Genomic DNA, 27,850 nt, shown 5'->3' on the forward strand with positions numbered 1-27,850 from the left:
GTCGCCCTGGCCCGGAGCTCCTCGGATGCAAGCACCACTAGGGGTCTGCCCAGCCTGGTTAAGCGTCCAGATAACGTCAGGAACGATGGGGGTACTGATAACTTTAGAACTCTAACCGAACGATGCACCATACATAAATAGACTATTATTAGCTTAATAGAATACGTCCAACTCGACGGTATAGTGCCAAACTATGACTATTCAACTATTAATCTACACGATATCTCAATGCCTATTCTGGGGCCAAGTAGGCCTTACTACACCACACGTGCGTCGTGGGGAGGCTTTGCGTCTGTCACTCTGTTGGAGGGTAAAGAACTGGACTAAAAGAAAGTTCTACTTTACTTGCGCCATATATATATGCGCTATGAACAAATAGTACAATTCGTATTTCGCCCGACATATTCCTGCGCGGAACCGGGGCTTGCCACGACATGTTGGGCGGCACGATTGAACTTGGACCTAGGGGTATGGCAACCTGGCGCCAGGTTCTCGTCCAATGGTAGAATGAAACTATTATGGGCTGTTTAGTAGACTAAAGGGATATTCAGTGCATATTGTACAAAGAATATACAGGGGATATCAAACGATATACAAATACAATTAAATATATATATATAAATAAATATATATATTCGGTTTAATCTGATCGTTCACAACAGCCGCCCCCTAATTAGTCCCACCTAATTAGCTAAGCAGAGACAGATTAACCGCACTGTCTACCACTCAAGGTCCGCTGTAAGGGTCAGTCAACTCACAAAGTCATGGGGTCATGGTCATCATCGATAGTATCTGGGAGTCGGGGCAGTTCTATGAGCCTCGCCACGGGACGTGTGTAAGTGCGCCCTTGGACGAGTACTTCAGCTGCTCGGACCTTGCCATCGGCACCGGTGATCACTTTGCTTACGCGGCCAGCCGGCCACATAGCTCTGGGTAGTGACTGGTCAATAATCATGACGACTGTTCCTTCTGTCAAATTGTCTCTCTCTTTTACCCACTTCTGGCGGGTCTGTAGAGACGGTAGGTAGTGAAGTAGGAAGCTGCTCCAAAACTTGTCAGCTAGTACTTGGCTGTACCTCCACATTCTTCGGCCGTTCGCTTCTTCAGGCCTGTACATTGTCTGGGGTAGCGCGGGGTCCAGCCGCCCCATTAGGAGTGTGTTGGGGGTGACTGGGTCGACATCTGCTACATCACTGGAGACGTAACCGAGGGGCTTTGAGTTCAATACTCCCTCGATCTCCGTGAGGACTGTCATTAGGACTTCCTCCGCCACAGTCTGGGCCCCAAGTACGGCGTACAGGGCTGTCTTTATAGAACGTACTTCTCGTTCCCAGGTTCCACCGAAGTGGGGTGCGTTCGGGGGATTAAACTGGAAGTCAATCTGGGATGGAGCGAGGTGGGTCTTAAGTTCTGGGCCCATAGCTTGGAAGCTCTCTCTCAGCTCTCTTTCTCCGCCTTTGAAGTTGGTCCCGTGATCAGACAACAATGTAGACGGTTTTCCTTTCCGTGATGTGAATCTTCGGAAGGCCATAAGGAATGAGTCTGTGCTCATGGTCGGAAGGAGCTCGATATGTATCGCTCTGGTGGTCATGCATTTGAATACAATACCCCACCGCTTCTCGGTGCCTCTTCCTCTCTTTATATACAACGGGCCAAAGCAGTCCATGCCTGTGGAGTGGAATGGCTTGTCGCCGATTCGGAGGCGACAGGGGGGTAAGTCAGCCATCCGTGGTATGCTGGGCTGCGCGCGCCACTTACGACAGTCTAGACAGGTTCGCTGGAAGCTCCGTACTGCTTCTCTCCCTTGCAATATCCAATAACGACGTCTGATCTCCGCGAAGACTCTCTCTGCTCCTGCGTGGTGTACATCCTCGTCGTATTTCTTTATGATCAGCTCTGTGACCTTGTGTCGGCTGTTCAAGACGATCGGGTACTTAATGTCATCTGGTAGATCGGGGGCTCTCCGCAGGCGACCACCCACTCTGATGAGATTATGGGCGTCACTCTCTGGTGCCAGGTGAATCAGTCTGCTGTCTGATGGGACGGGGTTTCCTCCCTGTAGACAGTCTAGCTCATCGGGGAACGAGTCTCTCTGGGCTCGTTGTAGTAGAAGAAGTTCTGCTTCTTCGTAGTCAGCTGCTGACATGTCAGTGGTGGACTGAATCTCTGGGTGGTGCCGCAGGAATGTTCTTTGCTGCGCACTCGCTAGGGTAATGCAGTCATCTATGTTGGGGTCTGTGGAGGCGACTGTGCTCAGTCCACAGAACATAGGTTTCTTGTTCTCAGCCTCCTCGTTACTTGCTTCCCGCGGGGTGGGCGTAGGCCAATCTCCTTCCGGGAGCTTGAGGAATTCTGGTCCGTCACTGTAGATGTTGCGACGGGTTAGGTCATCCAGAGACATTCCCCGGGTGATGACGTCAGCTGGGTTGTGTTTGGTGTCCACATACCGCCAGCTCGCTGCTTCTGTTAGCTCTTGAATCTCGGTGACTCTGACTCCCACGAAGACTTTGTATCTGCATGAATCAGACTTGATCCATGTGAGTACTGTCGTGGAGTCTGACCACAAGATTGTTCTGTGCACCGGAATGGTGAGTTCACATTGGATTAACGTGGCTAGATGCGCTCCTGCGAGGGCTGCGCAGAGCTCTAGACGCGGGATAGATTGTTGCTTTCGGGGGGCTATTCTTGAGCGAGCCAGGATGAAAGCAGTGTGTATCTTTCCTCCCTTCTCTTGGGCACGCAAGTAAGCCACCGATCCGTAGGCTACTTCGGAGGCGTCGCTGAAGACGTGTAGCTCAATCTCGCATGTCTCTGGCCTCACTGTGGATGGGAAGTAGCTGCGGCGTATATTGACGCCTGGGAGTGAGCGGAGTTCCGTCTCCCACTCTCTCCATGTTGAGGCAAGGTGTGCGGGTATTGGGTCGTCCCAGCCCTGGTCCTTGTCCCATAGTGCTCGTACAATCATCTTTGCCCTGGTGGTGTAAGGTAGAATACATCCCAACGGGTCATATTGTCTGGCGAGTGTTCTGTACACACTCCGTCTGGTGGTCGGTATCGCCGTCGACCTTCCCTGCTCTGGAGCCAAGGGTTTGTGTCTATAGTGGAGCGAGTCTGTTTTGAAGCGCCAGACTAGTCCTAGTGTCATTTCTTGGGCTTCTCATGGGATTGTCGCCATCCAGGTCTCGCTGCTGGCAGCCTTGTCCGCGGGGGAGAGGCTGCGCAATACGTGCGGGTCACTGCTGGCCCACTGCCTGAGATCAAAGCCGCCTTTGATCAGGGAGGCGCGTAACTTGATTAGGAGAGCCTCGGCTTCTTCTTGAGTCGAAACGCTTTGTAAACAGTTGTCCACGTAGAAACTGTTCTTCACACTGTGTTGGACCTCTTCATCTGCTGCTGGGTCCTCTGTGACGTGTTTCTGTAGTGCAAATGTAGCACAGCACGGGCTGCATGTGGTTCCGAAGGGGAGTACTTCCCACTGGTAGATGGTTGGGTTCTCATCTCCGGTCCTCTCTCTCCATAGGAACCGCAGCAGAGGCTTGTCCTCCTCTACTAGTCTCACCTGCAAGAACATCCCTTTGATATCCCCGCTGATAGCCACCTTGTCCTGGCGGAAGCGCAGTAGCACGCCTAGTAGGGAGGGGCCGAGTGTGGGGCCGGGCAAGAGCTCTTTATTCAGATTTTGGGATCCGATCTGGTAGCTGCAGTTAAACACAATGCGATCCTTGCCGTTGTGATGGACCTTGTGATGCGGCACGTACCATGATTCGGTCGTCTGATCGGCCTCTTTAATGTCAATCTTTGTTACGTGTCCCGCTGTGATTAGCTTCTCAATCTCAGCGCGGTACACACTCTCTTGAGCGGGGTCTTTGGCTAGGTGCCGCTCTGTTACGACCCTGGCTCATGGGTACGCAACCTATGTGTAATCAACACCAAAACCCTGTGCTCTAACTCAAAAATGCTACTAAACCAAGGAACTACTAATATAACTATAAACTAATGTACTGGTAACCCAACGGACAAGGACTGTAAGAACCTGACAGCTCTTTCACTAGGCACAGACCGTGCATGTGTGTTTCTGGGTCTGCCTTTGAAGCTCCCCAGCAGGTAACCAATCAGCACTAATTGGCTAATTGGCAGCCCTCACCTGCCTGCCCTGGTGAAACAGGAGTGACCAGGCCTCTAGTACATAACACCTCCCCCACCAAACTGGTTGCCCAAGAGGCAACCACTACACAACAACCCATAAACAAAACAAAAAACAACTGTGACCCCTTAGTTGTCAGGGCCTCTACCACCACAGCGATAACGGGTACCACAAACACCGGTACTACGATCGTGAGAGGGCGTCTGCTAGCACGTTGTCCCTCCCACGAATGTGGCGAATATCCAAGTTATACGCCTGGAGGAACAAACTCCATCGCATCAAACGATGATTCGAATTCACCATGCTGCGAAGAAAAACCAAAGGGTTATGGTCTGTATACACAACAAGGGGTAAACTGGAGGATCCCACGTAAACATCAAAATGGTTCAAGGCAAGAACCAAAGCGAGCGCCTCCTTCTCTATAGTAGAGTAGTGCAGTTGATGCCTGTCAAACTTTTTAGAAAAGTAGCACACTGGGTGCTCCACCTCTAATGCATCCTCTTGCAGGAGGACGGCTCCAGCACCGAGGTCACTAGCATCCACTGCCAACTTGAATGGCAGTTGAAAATCGGGAGCTGACAGAACGGGAGCGCTAATCAGAATACCCTTGATGCTCTCAAAAGACTGTTGACAAGTCTCAGTCCACACGAAAGGTACCTTAGGACTGAGCAGATTGGTCAAAGGGGCAACAACAGAAGCAAAGTTCCTACAGAAACTCCTATAGTACCCTGCCATACCTAGGAAGCGCTTTAACTCCCGCCTGGTGATGGGAGCAGGGAAGCCCACTATAGCCTCCACCTTAGCTGTAACGGGGCACACATGCCCACGTCCAACCACCTTACCCAGGTAGGTAACCGTGGCCTGTCCAAATTCACATTTCGCAAGGTTAACTGTCAAGTTAGCATCACCCAACCGCTTGAACACTTCGGCCAGATGCTCCACATGTTGTGACCAAGAGGAACTGTGGATAACCAGGTCATCCAGATATGCCTCACAGAACGCTACCCCGCCCAGGACCTTGTTCACTAGCCGCTGAAACGTCGCTGGGGCATTTCGCATGCCAAAGGCCATCACTGTATACTGGCAGAAACTCTCTGGTGTGACAAAAGCGGATATCTCACGTGCTCGCGGAGTAAGCGGAACCTGCCAGTATCCCTTTAGCAAATCCAATTTACTTACAAAGGCTGCTGAACCCACCCGATCGATACAGTCGTCCATCCGAGGCAGAGGGTACGAGTCCGGCTTGGTTACTGTATTAACTTTACGGAAATCAGTACAGAACCGATGAGTGCAGTCTGGCTTATCAACAAGCAGGCAGGGGGAGCTCCACGCACTAGAACTGGGCTCCGCAATGCCATGTCTCAGCATATAGTCTACTTCCTTACTCAAGATCCTTCGTTTTTCCGGATTCACCCTATAGGCATGTTGCTTAATTGGTCCTGCACTACCAACATCAATGTCATGCTCGAGTACATTAGTACGACTAGGGACATCAGAAAACAAACGTGTATGCTGTCTAAGTAGGCGCACCACATCCGTACGATCAGGAAGTGGTAAGTACGACAGGTGTGAGTCCAAGTCACCTAGTATCTGGGTGTTTGGCAACCGGCCCTGAGAAATCTCCTTCGACACAGAACAGTCGGCTACAATAGGAGATGCAGAAACTGTTAGAACAGCCACAGGCTTGACCCCTGACTGGTCAATCTGAGCCCTATCATTGTACGCCTTCAACATATTGACGTGACATAATCTACTCTTGCGCCTGCGGTCGGGAGTTTTAATCAAGTAGTCGACCTCACCAACTTTGCGCTCAATGGAGTATGGCCCACTGTATTTAGCCTGTAATGCAGACCCAAGAATAGGCGAGAGAACCAACACCTTGTCTCCCGGTGAGAACACCCTATGTCGGGCCCGCCTATCATACCACACCTTCATTTTTCCTTGGGCTACCTTTAGGTTCTCTTTCGCTAGTTCACATGCTCTACTAAGCTTAAGCCTGAAGTCACACACATAGTCCAACAAATTAGTAGAGGAAGGAGTCTGGTCAGCCAACCACTTTTCCTTCAGCAGTTTCAAAGGACCCCTCACTGTGTGGCTGAACACCAGCTCAGCCGGGCTGAATCCAAGAGACTCCTGGGTCACCTCCCTAGCAGCAAACAGAAGCAAAGGGATTCCATCATCCCAGTCTTTGTCGAACTCCGTACAATATGCCTGCAGCATTGTTTTGATAGTCTGGTGAAATCTCTCCAGCGCCCCCTGGGACTCTGGATGATAGGCAGAGGAAGGGCAATGTTGGATAGACAACTGCTGGAGGACCTGAGCAAAGAGACGGGACATGAAGTTAGACCCTTGATCTGATTGAATGACCTTTGGTAGGCCAAAAGTTGAAAAAAACCTAACCAGAGCTTTGGATATAGCTGGGGCTGTGATCTTGCGTAAAGGAATGGCTTCAGGAAAACGGGTCGCTGCACACATAATAGTCAAAAGGTACTGGTTCCCTGTCTTAGTTCGAGGGAGGGGACCAACACAGTCAATGAGGATCCGCTCAAAAGGTTCCCCAACGGCAGGGATAGGCTGCAGAGGAGCCTGAGGGATCTTCTGGTTTGGTTTACCAACCACCTGACACACATGGCACGAGTGACAATATTGTGCCACATCTGACTTCAAACCAGGCCAACAAAAATGTCTCAGCACACGGTCATAAGTCTTCCTGACCCCCATGTGACCAGCAAGATCATGATCATGTGCTAGATGCAGTATATCAGGACGATACACGGCTGGAACAACAATCTGAAACACACTGCCCCAGTCATCCAGACTGGACAGGTTAGGTGGTGTCCACTTTCTCATGAGCACGTCATTGCTAACAAAGTATCCTTGAGACGTATCTACCATTTCATCCTCTAAAACCGCCTCTTCAAAGAGGGACGACAAGGAGACATCCTTGTTTTGCTCTAGTACCAACTGCTCATGAGACGGTATCACCTTACCAAAACCCTCATCAGGGCCCCTTTTCAACTCAACAAAGAACGTGTCACTAAGTGTCATATCACCATCTAAGTTAACAACCTCATGGGTGTCACATTTGACCTTTGACATTGCACGTGTTACCGCACACACAGGAAACACTCCAGGATGCTTCTGTGCGAGCTCATCAGGAACCTCAGAAACTACAGGGACGGGAATTACAACTGGAGTAGCCAGCACTTTGCCACCGGCCAAATCGTTCCCTAGAATGAAGGACACCCCCTTTATGGGAATGTGAGAACACACTCCTACGACAACATTGCCTGATACTAAGGGAGAGTTTAGCGAGACCTCATGCAAAGGAGTATTCACAAAGCCTCCTCCAAAGCCCTGAACAATGGCACCGGAATGCAATGAAGAATCTTCCGAAAATGGCAAAATCCCATCCAGAATGAGAGACTGGAAAGCTCCTGTATCTCTCCATATTGTAATAGCCTGCCTTGATCCTAATTCACCAACCAGTGAAACAAATCCCTCCATCCTAAATGTTGAGGAGCCCTCTAGCTCCCTGTCTGCACCTTTGATACTTCGCACCCCACCCTCTAATGTCGGCATAGGTGTCCTGTCTATGATTTCTACCAGAGCCACAGTTTTTACATTTTTCTGCTTAAGCACAGGGCATCCAGCAACGATATGACCAGGCTCCTTACAGTAAAAACAGATAACCCCCTCTGGGAATGCACTAGCAGAGCCACCTTGCCTAGGAGTCGAAGTAAACCGACCAGCAGACACGGGTGCCGGGAACCGGCTCCCCTGAGAAGGACGCCTACTACCCCTGGACTCCACACGGCCCTCCTCTACAAAGACAGACTTGTGTGTTAACACAAACTCATCAGCCAAGACAGCAGCGTCGGCTATCTTCGATACCTTATGCTCATTTAGATGTGTGGAAACGTTATCAGGAACACACCTCTTAAATTCCTCTAGGAGAACCAACTGTCTGAGCTGCTCCCTTGACTCTGCTTTTTGCGAGGTGCACCACCGGTCAAACAGGTTCTCCTTCTCTTTTCCAAATTCAACATAAGACTGCCCCTCCTGCCTACGATAACCTCTAAAACGCTGACGATAGGCCTCGGGGACCAACTCATAAGCCCTCAATATGGAAGCTTTAACAAGTTCATAATCAGCGCTTTGTTCAAGGGACAGAGCAGTGTAGGCTTCTTGTGCCCTACCAACCAAAACACATTGTAGCAGCAGTGTCCAGGCGGTATCAGGCCACTTCAATGTGGTTGCCACCCTTTCGAAAAGGGGAAAATATCTTTCCACGTCTTTCTCAAAAAATGGTGGCACCATCCTAATATTCCTGCCTACATCAAACCCGGAACGTGACTCTGGATGCAGAGCACCCGCCTGCAAGGCAGCATACTTATATTCAAGCTCCTTCTTTGCACGCTCGTGCTCCAGCAACAGTTGTTTCTCCTTAAACTCACGCTCATGCTCACGCTCCTCTTTCCTCTCTCTCTCCTTAAGCTCACGCTCCTCTTTACTCTCTCTCTCCTTAAGCTCACGCTCCTCTCTCCTCTCCTCACGCTCTCGCTCTAGCTGCCTTTCCTTAAACTCCAACTCCCTAATCCTCCACTCACCCTCTACACCAGGTAATAGCGGAGACGCGCCAGACGATGGAGGCTCCTCCACCCTCTCCTCAAGCACCTGTTCCCTAATGAGCAAAACCCGCAAAGCACCCAAGGCAGATGGTTTCAAACGTTTCTCGCTGGGAGTAAGCTCGACCTTGTAGTGCACAGCAAGCTCGAGCAATTGTTCTTTGGAAAATTTGTCTAATAAGTCATGAGACGGGCGATCAACAAAGTCCCTGATGGAAGCCATTGTCACTGAACTAGACACCCCAAGCTACACACCCAACCTCACAGACACGAAGAACCACTAACGAACCACTGAAGAACAACGAAGAACCACTGAAGAACCATGAATAATGCTAATTGCCAACAATAACAACCAGAATGGAACACGGTGGAAATGTGAGCTCTACGGAGCGCACCTTTCCAGGTTGCACAAACAACAATTTTTTTTTTTTTTAAAACACACCCACCCCAAATAGACGTGTCATACACGCAGGGTGTTAGGTGCTACCAGGTATGCTCACCAAACACTTAAACAAACAAAATAAATCCAACAAAATTTTCCAAACAGGTGCGCCTTCTAACCTGATGTGACCACATATGCTTCTACGTCTAAACTGCAGAAAACCCCGGCCTACCACATGTCTACCCTAAGAAACACTAAATCAAGCCCTACCACACTACCTGTGTTTCCTGGCCGCCCTAACCTACCTACCCTTAAACTAATGCCCTGTAGACCTAACTTTCTTCAACCACACCTGCTACCAGTCAAAGATCATATACAATCATTTCATTGACCGCCCCAGGAGTACGTGGTGCACCGGACGCTAACCCACAACCAGAAAATAATGTCCCTATCTACATGTGGTGCCTACTAAACTATATATTTTAACAGCATAAGTAGTCACATCAAATTACAAACAAATACGGCATACTCACCTGTTTGATGAAAATGGCTCAGCCCCCACGTTACACCATGTGTAACGAACACCACCCAAACCATAATATGATGACACCCCGTGCAACACAAAAAAAAATCACCAAACAAAGTTCTAGGGGTAAAAGATCCCGGATGAGCGCCCAATTGTTACGACCCTGGCTCATGGGTACGCAACCTATGTGTAATCAACACCAAAACCCTGTGCTCTAACTCAAAAATGCTACTAAACCAAGGAACTACTAATATAACTATAAACTAATGTACTGGTAACCCAACGGACAAGGACTGTAAGAACCTGACAGCTCTTTCACTAGGCACAGACCGTGCATGTGTGTTTCTGGGTCTGCCTTTGAAGCTCCCCAGCAGGTAACCAATCAGCACTAATTGGCTAATTGGCAGCCCTCACCTGCCTGCCCTGGTGAAACAGGAGTGACCAGGCCTCTAGTACATAACACGCTCCGTGTTCAATAGATAGCGCTCCGTGGTGTCTTTCTTTGCGTGAAAGGTGGGCATTCCCTCTCGCCTCAGGAGTGGAGTTGCGTATCTCATCACTCCGCCGACTGTGACTCTCTTTGTCCCCTGCTCGAGTAGGTTGATGGCGTAAATGTCTTCTTTAGAGCGAATATCTTTCTTTTCGTTCTTAAAGGGCATTGTCTCTAGGGTCCATAGCCTCTCGACATGCTGCAGGAGAGTGGTGTCTTCTTCTGTCGTTCTGGAGTGGAGGCAGCTAGTGGCTGCTGTTCGGTTGAGAGATTTAGCGAGGGGGCCTTGTAGGGTCCACCCTAGGCGGGTCTCGACTGCTGCAGGACAGCCTCGGGGTCCTGTATGAACCCGGTCAATCGGGACTATAAGTTCTGCATGGTCGGAGCCTATCAGCAGGGTCGGGGTAGCGCCGTCTATGAGCGGGATAGGTAATTGGCGCAGGTGCACATATTTATCCATCAACTTGGTGACAGGGTAGGTGTACTGCGATAGTCCTATTTCTTGGCTGGTGAAAGCATTTGTAATCTTGTACCGTCGCTCTGGCTGCCCGTTTGCTGGGATAGTGAAGGAGACATTCTCGCCTTTTATCGTCTTTAAATCTCTTCTTATTGTCCGAATCGTCATTTCGTTCTTGCTCCCCCGCAGTCCCAGCTGGGCCGCAGCGGACGCGAGCAGAAGGGTCTTCTCTGACCCGTCGTCAAGGACGGCGTAGGTGTCCATGACTTTATCTTGGTAGCTCAATGTCACACGGACTACCTTTAAGAGCACTTGGGCGCCGCTGCTGCTGGCGGGGTCAATGTACATGACACTTGCCTTGGTGCCGCTCCGTGGTGCAGGTGGGGGCCGTCTTCCGTTACTTTCGTGTAGTATATCTAGATGGGCTCCATCGCACCGGCTGCACCTTTTCTTCAGGCGGCATTCGGCTGCCATGTGGGGCCGCGCACATCGATAACAGCGCCTGTTGGACTTTATCCATTGACTCACTTCTTCTGCATTCATCTTTGTGAATAGGTCACATTGTGACAGCCAGTGTTCTTTCTCACAGTAGGGACACGCTATCTTCCACTTCTCTTTTCTCGAGGGGGTGCTGTGACTCTTACTGCTCGGTACTGACTCTGATTGGTGCATGACAGTCACCGATCTTCTTCCATAATTTATTCTCCTGGGTCCCTCTCTGGAGCTTGGCGTGCTCCGCCCGAATGTATCTAGTCGTAAGCTGCTGACTTCTCTCGCCAGGAAGTCGGCTAGATCAAGGAGGGATGGCTCGGGGCCGTTGGGATCCCGGTAATCTCTCTGCCGCCTAAAGCGCTCCTGTCTTGCGGGTGGCAGCTTCTCCAAAATCCTCTCGACGTTAGAGTTGGCGTATAGCTCATGCATGCCCTTCTCCCGTTGCGCTCCCAGCATCCCTACCAGGGACTGCACTTTGATTGACAGGTCGTCTAGTGAGCGATTGTCTGTGGCTGGGGGTAGGCGATCAATATGCCTTATCTCTTGGATTACGTAATCCCATATACGTCCATATCTCTGGTCCAGCGCCGCTAGGGCCGTTGTGTATGGTGTCGAAGAGGTGGCATAGGCTAGCGCTATATTGTGCGCTCGCGGTACTTTCAGGTGCTTCAGTAATATTGCATACTTGTGGCGTTCATCAGCGACATCCACCATCATTGTCTCTAAGCACATCCGGAGCTCCGTGTACTGTGCTCGACTCTCATAGGCGAAGTCTGGGAATGACGGCGTGGCAATGTATGACGCCGTGGATGGCTGATACATCGGCGAGCGTTGGGGGAGAGACCTCCTGGGCGAGTCCCCTCTTGCGCCTCGCTGTGGGCTGGTACTGACAGGGTACCATGGCCCGCTGGTCCAGGTGCTATTCCTCGGGGCTGGTCGTGCGTCGTGCTCACCCGTGAATAGAGTCGGGGGTCTGTAGCGCAGCGCCGCGGGGGTATAGCCTGGACTGTATGGGACCTCCTGGTCCGGTGGAGTACTGTGCTGTCGTCGGGCTTGGTTCTCCTCCTCTCCCTCTTCTTCCTCTATCAGATCTTCCAGATCCTGTAATCGTTTATTTAGCTTCTCCGCAGTGTATGCCGCTCCTTCCTTGTAGCTGGGTCTCGCTTGGACCGGTCTGTGAAGGGGGTCTGCGGGGGGTATAGGCTCGGTCTGTTGGTCAAGTTCAGGGTCGCTTGCTCGTTGAGGAGACGCTGCCCTTGACTGTTGTCTCGACGAGTTCCTTGAACCCCTGGTGGAGGGAGAGGGTGTTGTCCTTTTGATCAGCTGCTCTATTAGTTGCGCTTGTAGTCTGTCGCGCTCTGCGTCTCTTTGGGCACCGGCAGCGGCACGCTGGGTGTCTGCTCGGTCTCTTGCCATATTCTCTTCCGTCTGAAGGCGTCTCATTTCCAGGCGTATGTGCTCTTCTTCGCTCCGTTGCTGTATCTGAAGTCGATCGCGTTCACCCTGGAGTCGATCGCGTTCGGTAGAGGCTGTCAGGCTGACGAGGAACGCCTGTTGTAGCATCCTCTCCGCTTCGCTGGGGGAAGGCGGTTGTGGAGGTGAGCCGCTCCTGCGTGAGCCGCTCCTGGGGGTACTCGTTGGGGAGTCCTGGAGCTCTATTTCCTCGGCGCTCTCCTCCTCTTCTTCCGTGCAGAGTTCTCTCTCTGTAGGGTCGTCTTCCTCCCGGGGCTGGTCGGGGACTACTTCTTGGGTAGTGGCGGGGGGTAAAGGCATGTCCGCTCCCTCCTGGTCCCCACCGTGAGCTTGGTCAGTTACATTAGGACCTACTAGGGCCTCTGTGGTCGGGGAAACCTGGTCGTTAAGGTCAGACATAATTTTACTTTCTACTTTTACCGCGTTTACCGTTTGTCGAAGGCTAGGTAGTTGACTGACAGTGTAAGCCTCTAAGTACTGAGGTGTCTGTCGTCTGCGCCGCGGGCGTTCTAGGTTAGGAGGATCGTTTCGTGGAGTGTTCATCATAGGCCATTTCAATATTAATAACACTATATTAATATTACACTAGTTACCATCCGGCTCGAAGGACCAATTGTAACTGAGGGGTACAATTCCCTGACTGTATTGTTAGATATGGTATTTAATACCACTACCTCTTGTACTTTAACTTCTGGCCATCCAGTACATGATATAAGTATGATGAACACTTTCCCACCTGATGAAACGAATCCACACAAATGTACCAAATCGAAGGTTTAATATAGCAAAAGGTATATACAACATTCACTTAATTACATTTATGATTTGAAATATGCACTTTTATGGCAAATGAGTATTCGTAGGTAAATCAACATTGAATGTCCAATCTCTGGTTACGCAGGGAGTAAGTATACAACCTGGAATATTTAGGAAACGATAGCGATGGTACTTAAATGATTATAGCTGGATACACTAAAGGGGGGGGGGGGGGGGGTCCCGCTGGTTGTAAGACAGTAGGAGGGGGCGGTATCCCATCTGGCCGACGGTGTCTTGGGAGAATTCAAAGTCTTGAACACGGTGCCCACAGAACCTCGGTCCGCAGACGAACACAGCTGGACCCTCTGGTGGACAGTAGCTGCCGGTCCACAACGGAGAGACGTGAGGCGACCTCACTGGTGTAGAGCGCCGTCTCACCTGGAGTCCTCTCCGGGGGGTAGTTCCAACACTCCGCACTGTTGGCCTTTATCCATGGAATAATCAAAGCACCCAAAGCATAATCCAAGCCGTGGAAGGCTCGCCGTCGTCCGGGTAGAGTAATCCAATATACAGGTCCAGTCGCCCTGGCCCGGAGCTCCTCGGATGCAAGCACCACTAGGGGTCTGCCCAGCCTGGTTAAGCGTCCAGATAACGTCAGGAACGATGGGGGTACTGATAACTTTAGAACTCTAACCGAACGATGCACCATACATAAATAGACTATTATTAGCTTAATAGAATACGTCCAACTCGACGGTATAGTGCCAAACTATGACTATTCAACTATTAATCTACACGATATCTCAATGCCTATTCTGGGGCCAAGTAGGCCTTACTACACCACACGTGCGTCGTGGGGAGGCTTCGCGTCTGTCACTCTGTTGGAGGGTAAAGAACTGGACTAAAAGAAAGTTCTACTTTACTTGCGCCATATATATATGCGCTATGAACAAATAGTACCATTCGTATTTCGCCCGACATATTCCTGCGCGGAACCAGGGCTTGCCACGACATGTTGGGCGGCACGATTGAACTTGGACCTAGGGGTATGGCAACCTGGCGCCAGGTTCTCGTCCAATGGTAGAATGAAACTATTATGGGCTGTTTAGTAGACTAAAGGGATATTCAGTGCATATTGTACAAAGAATATACAGGGGATATCAAACGATATACAAATACAATTAAATATATATATATAAATAAATATATATATTCGGTTTAATCTGATCCTTCACAACAGATTTCATATGCTAAACTTTGTTTTAAATTCTTTAATTCACATTTGTTTATTTCATAAAGATTTTCCCGACATAATGCTATCTGCCCCGACCAGATCCTTGACTCTGTTGCGATACAGATTAATTGTCTACTCAGAAAGCTTAAAAAAACGATTTAATATGCTAAACTTAATTTTAAATTATTTAATTCACATTTGTTTATTTCATAAAGATTTTCCCGACATAATGCTACCTGCCCCGACCAGATCCGTGACTCTGTTGCGATACAGATGAATTATCTACCCAGAATAGTATATAAAGTGGCTATCTTTTATGCTGTAGATCACTGCTGGTACGTGCGTGCAGAACATTTATTTCAGCGGGGACTGTACGTATTTATTTGACGTTACTGTACAATATATGTGTGTATTAAAAGACGGAGCTGTCTTTTATTGTAATATAATAATTATTAATATTAAAATAAAATGAAGAAAGGCATTCTTATTCCAGCATGCATTAATGACACCAACGGGCAACGGCAAAACAGTGGTCTTTATTAGTGTTTGCGGTGTCCAGGCAGCAATGGTCTTTTAGGAAGTTAATAGATATAATATCCGACGTCACCATGTACAACACGCTTCCCTCGGCTTAGTCCACTTTTCCACATTTCATGGGGGTGGCCCATTACCGTATATGGTTAATCGGGGCGGTTCTGGTATGCAAATACTTAAAACAGTGCACAAGCTCCAGCTTAGGAGCAAGGTGATATTTATCAAGACAGGTGTGCGTAGGACCTGTGTACGCACGTGTGATAAATCCCATTTTTTTTGTGCATGCACACATTCTAAATTGTGTGCTTACGTATGAAAATAGAATACTTTCTAAGAAAAATTGATAAATGAGGGCCCTGGATACTACTCTCTACTTTGGGGATCTTAAGAACCTGGGTATTTCAATAATAAATGTTAGAGATCATGGTGCAAGGAATCGAATGAATGCCTGTTGTTCCAACATCTGCTAAAAGATCCTTCAGTATGCCAATAGTTTGCATGTGGAAAGAGAGATAGGTTACGAGCGATTGTCGTCAATAGTGTTTACAACACTGATAGTTGTCTTTTTAAAGTGAGGACTATCTTTAGTGTTGCACTCTGGAGCCTAAAAATAGTCCCATATTTAAAAGATAAATACCAACGCTATGAAGCAACCTTTGCTATATTCATCATATTCCCTGTTTTAGAAATTACGCATTTCCCTTTGGAGTAAGAAGTGTGTCTGTGCGTGTTGTTTTTGATGGGAGTTGGAGGAATAAAATAACTTTTGGAGAGTCACTACAACAATTGGACTAGGGCAGTCTATTGCTGACAAGGAGCAACATTCTAGAACATTCTACCACTGGTGTCCTTCAAAGCTGCACCGGGTAGTTTTGAGAAGAAAATAATAATTCTACAATAAGTATAGTTACAAATGCTTGAATATTGTTTATAACCTTGACACAAATCCAACATATCACCTTTTGAAACAGAATGAACCAACATTGCGCTTAGAGGATGCTTATTTGTATTGCGCTTAGAGGATGCGTATTTGTATGGTTATCTTGTAACACTTTATGTATTCAATATGGTATATATCTTGATTTGGACTTTCAGTGGCAGAGGTGATTTTAAAGTTACTGCGGGAGTACCCAAAAATGCCTACTCAACCATCAAAAAGTTAAGACTACTGAATTTGGGAGTAAAGTACAGTAAATCCACTTCCTGCAAGTAACCATGCTAAGCATACTCAATACAACCCGGAAGACTCTGGCCATTTTAAGATTACTGGGTAGTGGGTACCCAAGAAGGTGCCCAGAAAATGTCCACTCAACCATCAAAACGTTCAGAATACTGAACCTCTACACTGAAAATACCTTACTGCTGGGGACTGTCCTTTTTTTCTTTTCTTTTTTATGTGGTGGGACTCAATAAAGCATTACATCACGCGCAGGAGTGGGTTGTGAGAATTAGACCATGCCTAGGCCCGAGGCGCAGCCGAGGGTTGTTAGACCCCCCTAGGCATGGTCTAATTCTCACAACCCACGACTGCACGTGGTGTAATGGCTTTTATACAACTGGCGCATTCATCCAACCTTATTGCTATACAATAAACACACATTAATCGAAGATTTATTGAAAAAACCATCCACCAGAAAAAGTTGTTCCCAAAAAAAAAAGCGAAGTTGCCTCCATGTGGAAACAGCTCAGAAGTGCATCCAACTGTTCTAAGACATCCAACAAACTAAGGCATCCAACTGTCTTTTAACTAGACATCCAACAAACTAAGACATCCAACTGTCTTTCAACTAGACATCCAACAAACTAACACATCCAACTTTTCTTTTCTTTTTTAACCTACTTTCTTCATTCTTAGATGTTTCTATAGAAAGTAGGTAAAACAACAACAAAAAAGTTTTATTTGCCCTATAGGGAAAAAAAATATGTTTTATTTGCCCTATATAGGGGGGGGGGGTTCTTTTCCCTATAATCTTTATTAAAAAAAATGTAACCTACTTTCTATAGAAGCAGCTGGGAGGTGCGCTGTTTTAACACATTGACGACCGGCCCTCGCCATCTATGTGGCTGGAGGACAACGCTTTGTAAACAAACCGATGTACTTTTGGATAGCTATATACTTTATAGTATTGCTATCTGTCCATTCTCATTGTCACTTGAGTGCATAAACAATGCCTTCATAATGGCTTAAAGAAAATAAAAATCCATCGGTTGGTTGTCATTTTATAGCGTCGTATATATAAGCTTTATCACAGTTTTCGTCTCGTATTTTTTCTGGAAAGCTAGATATGAGGCTAAAGGCTACTCACGTTATATCGAACGGCATTTCTGTTGTATATATATACGAATGAAATAAAACAAACTGCTTAGCATCCGGACTATTACAGAGCATCTATGGATGAAATGGGGGCGGCGGGGGACGCCGATTAGTATTATTGATTAGCAATACAGTGTGCGTTCAAGTAGCCACATTCACTGATCGATCGCTTGCGTTTTACAAAAATGTCCAATCCGGCTGTAATTTGGGTGAAGAGTGTCCTACCGTCAGCCCATGTGATCGCCGGCAGCATTTCCCCATTATTCATCGGCATCTGGTAGATCGATATGTCCATTGGCTGATCATAAATCCCATTATTCCAGGCTGAAATCTGCGCTTTCGAACCGTGATCAACGGTGGAGGATGGTCGCTTGGGATCCAGGCTCATATGAAACGCCCATAGACTGTAAAAAAAAAAATTATCCACTCGCCCACAATGATACTGCAGTGGAGCGATGGCGCCCCTAAGAGGATCTGGCCGGTATTGCATGTCACCGATTTCAAGGAGGCGGGTAAATCTGCAGAGTCGATCAGGGATCTTGATCCGTTTATTAATATGGAATAAAACAATAACAACTTGCTGGTCCTCAACGCATGGCACCGAAACCCGAGTTAACGCGTGGTTGGGCGGCAAAGTGTTAAGTGAGCGTGGATTATTGAATTGATTGATTGATTGCTAATTTTATTACTGTCCGCCTTGTTTCCAACTGGTTAAGTTTAGGCACTCTTTCGAAGTTGCTCTCTTTCGAAGTTGGTTAAGGTTAGAGTTTGGAATCAGGGCTGGTGGTCTATCGCCCTGCTCTAAAGACAAACTCTAACCTTAACCAACTTCGAAAGAGAGCGACTTCGAAAGAGTGCCTAAACTTAACCAGTTGGAAACAAGGCGGACAGTAATAAAATTAGCTGTTTCCAACTGGTTAAGTTTAGGCACTCTTTCGAAGTCGCTCTCTTTCAAAGTTGGTTAAGGTTAGAGTTTGGAATCAGGGCTGGTGGTCTATCGCCCTGCTCTAAAGACAAACTCTAACCTTAACCAACTTCGAAAGAGTGCCTAAACTTAACCAGTTGGAAAGAAGGCGGACAGTAATAAAATTAGCAATCAATCAATCAATCAATTCAATAGTCCACGCTCACTTAAAACAGCGCACCTCCCAGTTGCTTCTATAGAAAGTAGGTAAAAAAAGAAAATAATTTAATAATAATAAATCAATCAATCAATCAATTCGTGCAATTTTTATTTTGTTCCACAATGACTCATGACCCATCAATTACATCATCCAACATTGTTTAAGAAACTAAGACATTCGCCGTGACAGAATCGTTTTTCATTTAGTCTTTATGACCCTATCACCATATCCTTTCGTAATGTTACTGTCCGGCTTGTCCGCCATCTTGCTTTCACTTCTTAAAAACTCGCATGATGGAGTGATAGTAATGCGGTTGTGGGCGGGTCCTGGGACCAAGAGCGTTGGGTTATGACAAATACCCATGTGTAAGTTGACTGTTTCAGCCAACTTTTTCAGAATCGAGAAATTTGCATGCCGTTGTATAATCAGCAATAATTAATATGGGCCATTAAAACCTTCAAGCAAGCTATTAGTTCACAGAATTATGTTCAGGAATTAATTGGATAGATGAACGCGTGCATTAATTGAGATGATCAGTTTTACAGATTGCTGCCTTTGGATTTCCACATGTCTACACTAATATCGTCAAGAGCTGGCAAGAGTGCTGGAAAATATGACTCAATAAAAACAACCGTTACTTCAGTGAAATTCTACTACACAGTCAATTTCGCAGAGTACATTTTACTCAAACTGAGTAAAATGTTACTGTGTAGCTACTTGCAAGTAAAAGTAAAAAGATGCCAAGTTACTTGTGAACAAAAATCATTAGGACAACCTTTGAGACTACATGGCACTCGTTTCAAATGATTAGCTTTTAAAAGTACAAAAATAAGTCATATTTAAAATAATTTAAAGGGGAACTATCTTATAAATGGCCTTTTTGAGTGTTTAGCATTGTTTCCTAGCTATGTGGACTTATATTAATATGATCAATGTCTCTAATTCTCATATTGGCACATTCTTCCAATTCTCCTCTCACAATATTCACCCTCACAGAACTGAGTCATCTGAAAATGTGCTGATTTGTGATGTCAGAGAGACTCAGCTGCATGATAATGTGGCTGTGTGGCATCAGGCTCATGATGAGCTGCACACAGTGGTTGGAGCCCAGGCTCAAAATGGCTTAAGATCTTGAGGTAGAAAAATGCTGTTTTTGAGGACTACAAAACAAAACAATGAAAAAAAAAAAAAAATTACAGAGGTGTTCCATAGACTCACAGGAATAGACCTTTCCCCGCTGTCAATCACGCAGAGAATAATAACCAATAAGATTGCCCGATTTCTTAAGGCCGCGCCCCTTGAAATAGAGCCGCCATGATGTCTCACAGATAGCCAGCCAGACGAGCCAGTCCTGCATTGTTGTCGAGAAAATGGTTCTTAGATGTGCTTGGGGAACGTGCAATAATGACCAGAGATATCCAGAAAGACTAAAGGGAGCGCGTTTTATAAATTTTCCAAAGCCTAAAACACAGTTGGAAATTTTTTTAAAGTGGATTAAGGCTTGTGGACGGCCCCATTCACAGCTGAATGTGGACAAGATCAACAAGAACAAGGCTGTATGCTCGACGGTAAGCCCGAAAAATATGCTTCAGTAATATATGCTTCAACATTTGAGTTAAACAGAAGTCATCACTTGTTATCTTATACAGTATATACTGTATATAGATAGATAGATGGCTAGCCGATCGTTAGGTAGCCAGCTAATCATGTCTCCTCTCCAGACCTCAATCAATGTTGCTAATGCTAAGCTAGCTTTGCTAACGCATGGTTTAACCTAACGTCGCCAAAAAGAGTCTCCGAAAACATTCCGATCAGTTCATGAGCTGAAGGAAAACTACATATAGCTACAGCTACTTAGTCAACACCCTTGGAAATTATGAATTGGAAGTTGTCCAGTTGATTCTAACAACCGAACTAACGTTAGCTAAATGTTAGTGTACTGTAAATGTCCAAACCCCCCCTCCTAATGTACAGTTTCCTCCCCCTCGTATGTATATATTTCCTGTTAGGATATCTTTTTAACAGTACTGTATATTTGCATATCTTGTATGTCACAAATGTAACAGTACTGTATCTGTATGTCATAAATGTCATGCTATATATCTGTTGTGTATGTCATAACACATAAATGTCATTATGAATTGAAAATGGGGGACCCTGATGTAAACAAGACTAAAGTCTTTCTCTGGTCTGCATCCCCTTAACTATTGTGTGTATTGAGCTGTACTGTACTGTACCCATTCTGCAATCTGTTAATACAGTTTTCAATCAGCTAGCATGAGTAACCTGAATGCCTTACAATATCTGTGATCCACTTTCTCTTCTCTGTCATGCCTATCTCACCTTATAGCATTTTGTTGGCGGGGATGGACCTACTGTGCAATATCCAGACCCTATAAAAGCTGATGGGACCACATGTAAGTCGGTGCGTCCATTGCCAAAGAAAAGACGCCTGCTTGATCCTGACAACCCACCATCTAAAAAAGAACTACTGCAGGAAAATACTAACTTGTAAGTCCTGAAGACTGGGTATTGTCAAAGTCCTTATAGGCGGTATTGTCTGAATATTGTGATGCGTTAGTGAAGATGTGAATCACTAACTAAAAACACCATTTGCATGTGTGAATCAGATGTCATTTAATAATTTGTTATAAATGCTCATATCTAGTATTAATTTGTGAACCAAAGATACTGCAAGTTCTTGTTACAATCAAACAATACATAAATAATACTGAGACCAAATGTTATGATTAATGAACAACATGGATTTATTAATTAAAGTGCATTTATTTGATTATGATTTTGATACTTCTCAGGAACATCAATCCCTCTCTGGATGTCATCAACCACCAATCGGAGCTCAGTTATACAGCTACACAGACGTGCACAGCTACTCAGACTGAAGGAGAATGTAAGGGTCTACCTTTCTTTTAGGAACTGAGAAGCATGATCTTTAAAAAATGCAGCAAGTCTGTGCAGTAATCTTTCCATAAATTGTATGTCTGGGAATATTCTTTCCACAAAGATATCTTTCTGCGTAAAAACTATGAATTCACAGAATTGGCAGCCTGTCACCATAAGTTGTCCTTGTATTTGCACATAATAGTCGTGCGTCTTCTTCAATGAAATACTGCCCCCCTCATCTTTGTGTAAACAGAAATCTGGGAAGTTGTCGCAAGCCTCCAATATCAAACAGTTTCTTGCCTTATAAGGACATTTCACTTCGACTATCCGACTCTCGCCATTGTCGCACAACTTCCCGTCAGGTGTGGCTCCTAAAAAATCAAACTCTGAATTGACAACAAGACCACACTCGTGAAAATGTCTGGCGGGATAAACCTCCAGATATTTGGCCTTGGCCTTTGCCTCATTCCTTTTCCCATACTCCAAAGCGGGGGCACAAATGGATGTCAACCGGAAAACACTCTCCAGAAATTTTGTTGTTGGGGCAGATTTTCTGTTTACCGCTTTCGCAAAGTTTGAAGCAGTCAGTCGTGACCTCCGCTCTTCAAACCAGTCATTTGAGAGAGCCTGGGCCCGAGTGCGTTCTTCCAGTGCTACCAGGTTTGTGTCTGCAGTATTCAGATCTTTGTAGATCGCTGGAAGCTTCACTGGAGATGGCTGGTGCACAGATACATTTCCACACCTCTGGTGTGGAACCGGGTCTGTTTTCTTCTTGAGATTTCTTGTCTGTAGAATAAAAGCAAAATGTTATTATTGTGATGTCATGTATATGTGGAAACTCCCTAACAATAATTGTAATATTTCTGTTTCCAGGGGTTTGCCCTTTAGAAGTATTGGGCACTGCTGTGGAAGGTGCAAGATTGAAGTCAGAGCTGGAGAAGAAGGAGAGGACGATAACCTGGTTGAGAGGGCAGCTTCTTGAAAAGGAACAGATAATACAGTCTCTCGAACAGGATGCTCAGAAAAAGACATTCTGTACTGTACAAAGTGTTGTCCAAAAAGAAACAAAAATCAAAGGGCTTTTTAAGTACTACACTGGGATCACATATGTTAGATTCATGTTATTGTTAGATTTTCTTGTGCCTGCTGGCTGTGATGCACCTTATGCAAAGGGCCGTAAAGACATGACGTCACTAGGAAAATCCAATGGCCTATTTTTGACATTGTGTAGGTTAAGACACAACTTTGGACTTCAAGATTTGTCTCAAAGATTTGGAGTATCCATGCAGTCTGCAGGACTTGTTTTTAATACATGCATAGAACTTATGTATTTTAAATTTGGACAAATTAGCATATGGCCTCATAGAGACATTATTATTGAAAACATGCCTGAAAACTTTTGAAAAGAATTTCCTTCTACTTTAGTCATGATTGATGGTACTGAATTTAAGACCCAGGTGCCATCTGCACTGGCTTTACAAAGTCAGCTTTATAGTGACTATAAGTCAAGCACAACCCTCAAAGCATTGATTGGATGTGATCCAAGTGGGTCTGTCATTTTTGTGTCAGAGTTATTTACAGGTGCTGTATCCGATAAGGCGATTACTGAAAGCAGTGGTTTTTATGATTTACTTAAAACACTGAAAGTTCATGGTTACATCAAGGATGGTGATGCTGTTATGGCTGACAAGGGTTTTACAATACACGACGAGTTGAAAGAGCTTGGATTACGTTTGAATATCCCTCCTTTTGCTGCTGGTCATTCTCAGATGTCTCAGTCAAATGTGGCATTGACTAACAAAATTGCTCGTCACAGGGTTCATATTGAGCGTCTTATATGTAAAGTTAAGACGTACAAAATCCTTTCAGATCGCATACCAACAACCCTTTTCAAAACGATAAACCAGATATGGTCAGTTTGTTGTTTTATGACCCTACAACAGGATGTGTTTGTAACTGATAAATGAAATTGTAGACCTGCATTACCTGATAAGAAAGTACAGAACCAATCTGGCCTTCTCCAAAAGGGGTTGTGATCTTTGGCACACTGGTAGACAGGATAGTTGCCAAAGGTGTTCCAGTCATCCGTTGTAGATGGGCAATATCTTCCTCTGTTACAGCTGGAAGTCTGTAAATATTTAAAATATTGTATTAAATGTATTGCATATATTAATAATAACTTGGTCGTACTTTTGCTATATTTCTGAGATGGAAGAACGATGTTTTGGTCACTTTGTTAATATGAAAATTGAAGTTCAGTTCTGAATCTATGATAACCCAGAGACTTGTGACCTCAGATTTGATCCAAGGGGTTAGTCCTCCCAGGTTCTTTATTAACGTTTATTTTTTTGTTTTGGGGCCGATAATTAGAATTATAGATAGAAAACCTACATTATGTCCTCTGATGATATCACCCAGCAGTAACATGTAAAGGACCTAAGCAACTCCCTTGTGCAACTCCATAGTTGTTGTCATATATCTCAGACATGTGGCCTCCTAGTTTAACATAGAATTTCCTCCCTCTGATGTATGTTTTAACCCTTCTGCCTAATTAGGTAACTGACAGAGTTGGCACATCAGTGCATGAAAAGATTGCATCACGTTCAAGGTCATAAAAAACTTAATTTGTAATATTTCGTTCCAATTCTTTTTTTTATGAATACCACTATAAGGATGGAGACCTTATTCTCATCAGAGTTTAGTCTGAGGTCACTGATTATTTTGGTGAGGGCAGTTTCAGTGCTATGCTATTTTATGAATCCTGAATTCTTCTAAGATTGTGTTCTCTTCATTGACATTGATGTCTCATGAGCTAATTTTATATGTACATCAACTTATAAAGAGTATTACTAATAAAATTCATTTTTGATATTGTAACTCATGGACTTTGTTCACTTTATTATATCTGTTGGGTGTATTACTACCACTTTACCTGTAAGAAGTGTCAACATGGCACACCACTGGCCGTCTCTTTCTCTTCTCAGAGGGTTTTGCAACCACGACATGGTTAATAGGTACTGGCTGTATTTTATCACCTCTGGGGACATGCCATTGCTGTGGTATGCTGGTGCAACTTTGTTGTTCTGGTATGTGGGTAAAGTTGTGCCATTTGAATCCTTGAAGAGACTTGACAATGCCAACGACATGGGAACAGTGTCCATTTATCCTGAAAATACACATGCAACAATCAAATGGTTGATAGCTACTCCACACATCAATATACAGCTGCGCCAACACTAAAAGGTAAGCTAGCTAATTACAGTAGTTCAAATTCAAAGGTTTATTTGTCACCTACATACCGCGACATGTGTGATTAGCATAACGTTAGATTATTAGCCCATTGTAGCTAGCAGTTAGCAGATACTAGGCTTAAATCTTCATTCACTCTAACAATTTTATAATAAGGGACCACTAACATACTCACCCTGATTTACATGTGCAGTAGGACTCCACAATTGTATCCTGACGAATTACAATGTGGAGTTTGTGAGGCGTTTGTGTCTTCCGCATAGACTGCCAACACTTGGCATCAACTTTGACGTTGTCATCTCCTTCTCCGTCCGAAATCCTAATTTCATGGATATATCCTTGAGTAAAATAATTCAGGCCTTTCTGGAGAACTCTCTTCGATAGAGTAGCGGCATTGGGCAAATAACTGATAGCAATAGTTTCAGGAATCCTTAAGAGAGAATCCATGTTGTTCGATTGACATGTGGTTGTTTCAGTGTGCCTGTGAGAACATTTGGGAGAGCTTGGGAGACCATAGCAACAGTAACACGGGGGGGCGGGACTTCCTGTCAGCGCGGAAAGGTGTATTGTGTAAAAGTGCCCAAATAGTGAAAGAAATAGTAAAATAGTTCCCCTTTAATTTTTTTTTATAAAAGAGTCGGCTCTAAGAGCCGTTTTGTTCGCGACTGACACATCACTACAAGGCGCTCACCCATCGGAGACATCTCGGGGACCCTGGCCGAGTACGGCCCATCCAGGAACTTAGGTTCGTTGTCGTTGATATCCTGGACTTTGACGACAAACTCGGACTCGGGTTCCACGGGGAGATTGCTGGCACGGTCCCTGGCCTGAGCGCGGAGCGTATAGTAGGCCTGCTCCTCCCTGTCCAGACGCTTGGTGGCGTGAATGTCGCCCGTGTTCTCGTCGATGGTGAAAATGGAGGTGGCCCCCTCGCCGTTGAGGACGTACTTGACGCGTCCATCACCCTTGTCCACGTCCGAGTGGAGCTGCGGATGAGGAAGGAAAAAGCATACATTAAGGGGCTGTAGCTGTGGCAGAAGCAACCGCTTTGCTAATGGGCGGTGATGTATCCATCAGTTCATCCTCTCAAAATGAAAAGAAATCTGCCAGAGATGGACGCATCATCAGCCCTGTCCAAAAAACAGACACTCCTCATCGAAAAACTATTTGTAGACACTAGACAGACAGAATGGAAACATTTATAAATCAACAGACATGTTATGCAAATGATGCAGACTTTAGGTGCTTTTGTTTCAAAGAGCAAATGATTGGTTTCAGGTAGAGCAGTAGGGATACCAATCACCAACGTGCATGTTGGTGTGTGTGTGTGTGTGTGTGTGTGTGTGTGTGTGTGTGTGTGTGTGTGTGTGTGTGTGTGTGTGTGTGTGTGTGTGTGTGTGTGTGTGTGTGAGTGTGTGCACCCCCTCTCTCTCACTCCCTCGTGCTCTTTACTGTATGTGGGAGAGAGAATCCAAAGCTGCTAATACTGCTACTATATAAATGGACTTTGTGCTGCTGGGCTACAGGCTACTACAGGGACACTTGTGATTTTGCCATGTGTATTAATAGTTAAGGTTGTCATGGTAACGTTAATACGAGTCAGTAGCCTACTGGTACAGCACGTACAGTAGACCTACACGGTTGTGCTTTTTCAAAGCGTTTTCACAGGGTGTTTCAGAAGTCTTTTTTGTCAACGTGACTCCCGAGTTGTTTCAATACCACTGCCCTATAGAGTATCCATCCATTATGCTTACTTAGCAGACAAGATAAGATGAGATAAGATATTCCTTTATTGATCCCCTTACTTCATTGATCCCCTGGGACCTAATACAAGGGCTGGTGTGTTTGTATGTGCTTCGATGGGGTGGGTCCATCCCTGCCTGATCCCAGCGCAGCCGCGTCGCCAATGTCGCCATGGGAGTAAAAGTCAATGGATAAAAGTATATGTTCACACTAATAAAACGAATGTCTATTGCAGGGGTTCTCAAACTTTTGTATACCACAACCCCATTTTATTTAGGATATTTTTTGGGCGTCCCCACACGTTGTTGAACTTGATCATGCATATTTATTAGAAAATGAAATTACAGCACTATGTTATCAATGAAATTAATGAATATTATCAACAAAAGCAACAGAATTGTTTCTGTATGATACACGTTTTTTTAAAACGACGTTCACAGAAAGGTAGATAAACTAACTGCATCCTAATTTATGCCAATAACGTTCAGGTTTGTTAGACCTGTGAGATATGATCCCGAAAATAACAAGTTCAAAGTTTGACAGGGGCTGGCATGAGCTGGGTAGTGTAGTTTTTCGAAATTCGAAAGCCCATCAAAAGCCCTTCGTCTCTTCCTTCAAAAGACTACACTCACTTTTGGCTGCGCCACTTCCTCCCATCAATATGTGCCAGTTTCCGACTCCATGCCCTGAGATTTCTATAATCTTATATTTCACTAATAACAGTTAAAATCGTTGGTAAACAAACGTAATGTTGAAAATATACACTTTGACTGCTGTTTTAACAGGGTTAGGGTCTTTACTCTTGGCTACATTTGGGGGGAAAAAATGCAACATTAATTCATACAGTCTGTAGAGATGGCTTTATGGCATGATGTCATTTGCGGTCCACAAACATATCCATTGCGAGTGTCCAGGTTACAATACCTGTCCTAAGTGAATCAAATCAGCTTTATATGCTTGGCCTGGAAAGACCCCCCCCCCCCTGGAAGTGCTTTATTTAAAAATCAAGGTTCTGACGGCCGCCCGACATTAGCCGCCTGTTATAATCACCAGTGTAACTCGAGCGCCCCCTACTGGTTGAAATACTGCTAACCCGGCGCACACACAGCGCCCACGCCCCGTGGAGAGAGCTATAATTTAGGGTGGCCATATTTTGATTTCCAAAAAAGAGGACATGCTGGCGCCCGCCTCGAGATACTTAATGATACTTTGCACAATCGAAGCGGGCATGGCCACCTTCATTTCACTATGTCTTGTGTACTGTACTGTATGTGATGAATAAACCTCTTGAATCTTGAATCTCTACTCAAAGTTTACTCAAAGATGCCTTTATTGTTTTAACATATGCTTGGAAACATGCACCCAGAAAAGCGGCCATTCTATTTTTACTTGAACTTGAG

The 27,850-nt window shown here is 45.5% G+C and overlaps 1 protein-coding gene across 1 annotated transcript in view; it reads right to left on the bottom strand.

Annotated features, from left to right (window-relative positions):
* cdh7a (cadherin 7a) overlaps positions 1–27,850 on the bottom strand; it is a gene marked incomplete at both ends in the record, with an annotated part of 728,354 nt that overhangs the window by 533,362 nt on the left and 167,142 nt on the right. The window contains one exon of the mRNA XM_084312150.1: positions 25,399–25,693. Within this exon, the coding sequence (XP_084168276.1) occupies positions 25,399–25,693 (295 nt within the window). The remainder of the gene's footprint in view (positions 1–25,398; positions 25,694–27,850) is intronic.

The sequence above is a fragment of the Notolepis coatsorum genome (genome assembly GCF_963971535.1).
Source record: "Notolepis coatsorum genome assembly, chromosome: 4".
Classification (NCBI taxonomy): domain Eukaryota; kingdom Metazoa; phylum Chordata; class Actinopteri; order Aulopiformes; family Paralepididae; genus Notolepis; species Notolepis coatsorum.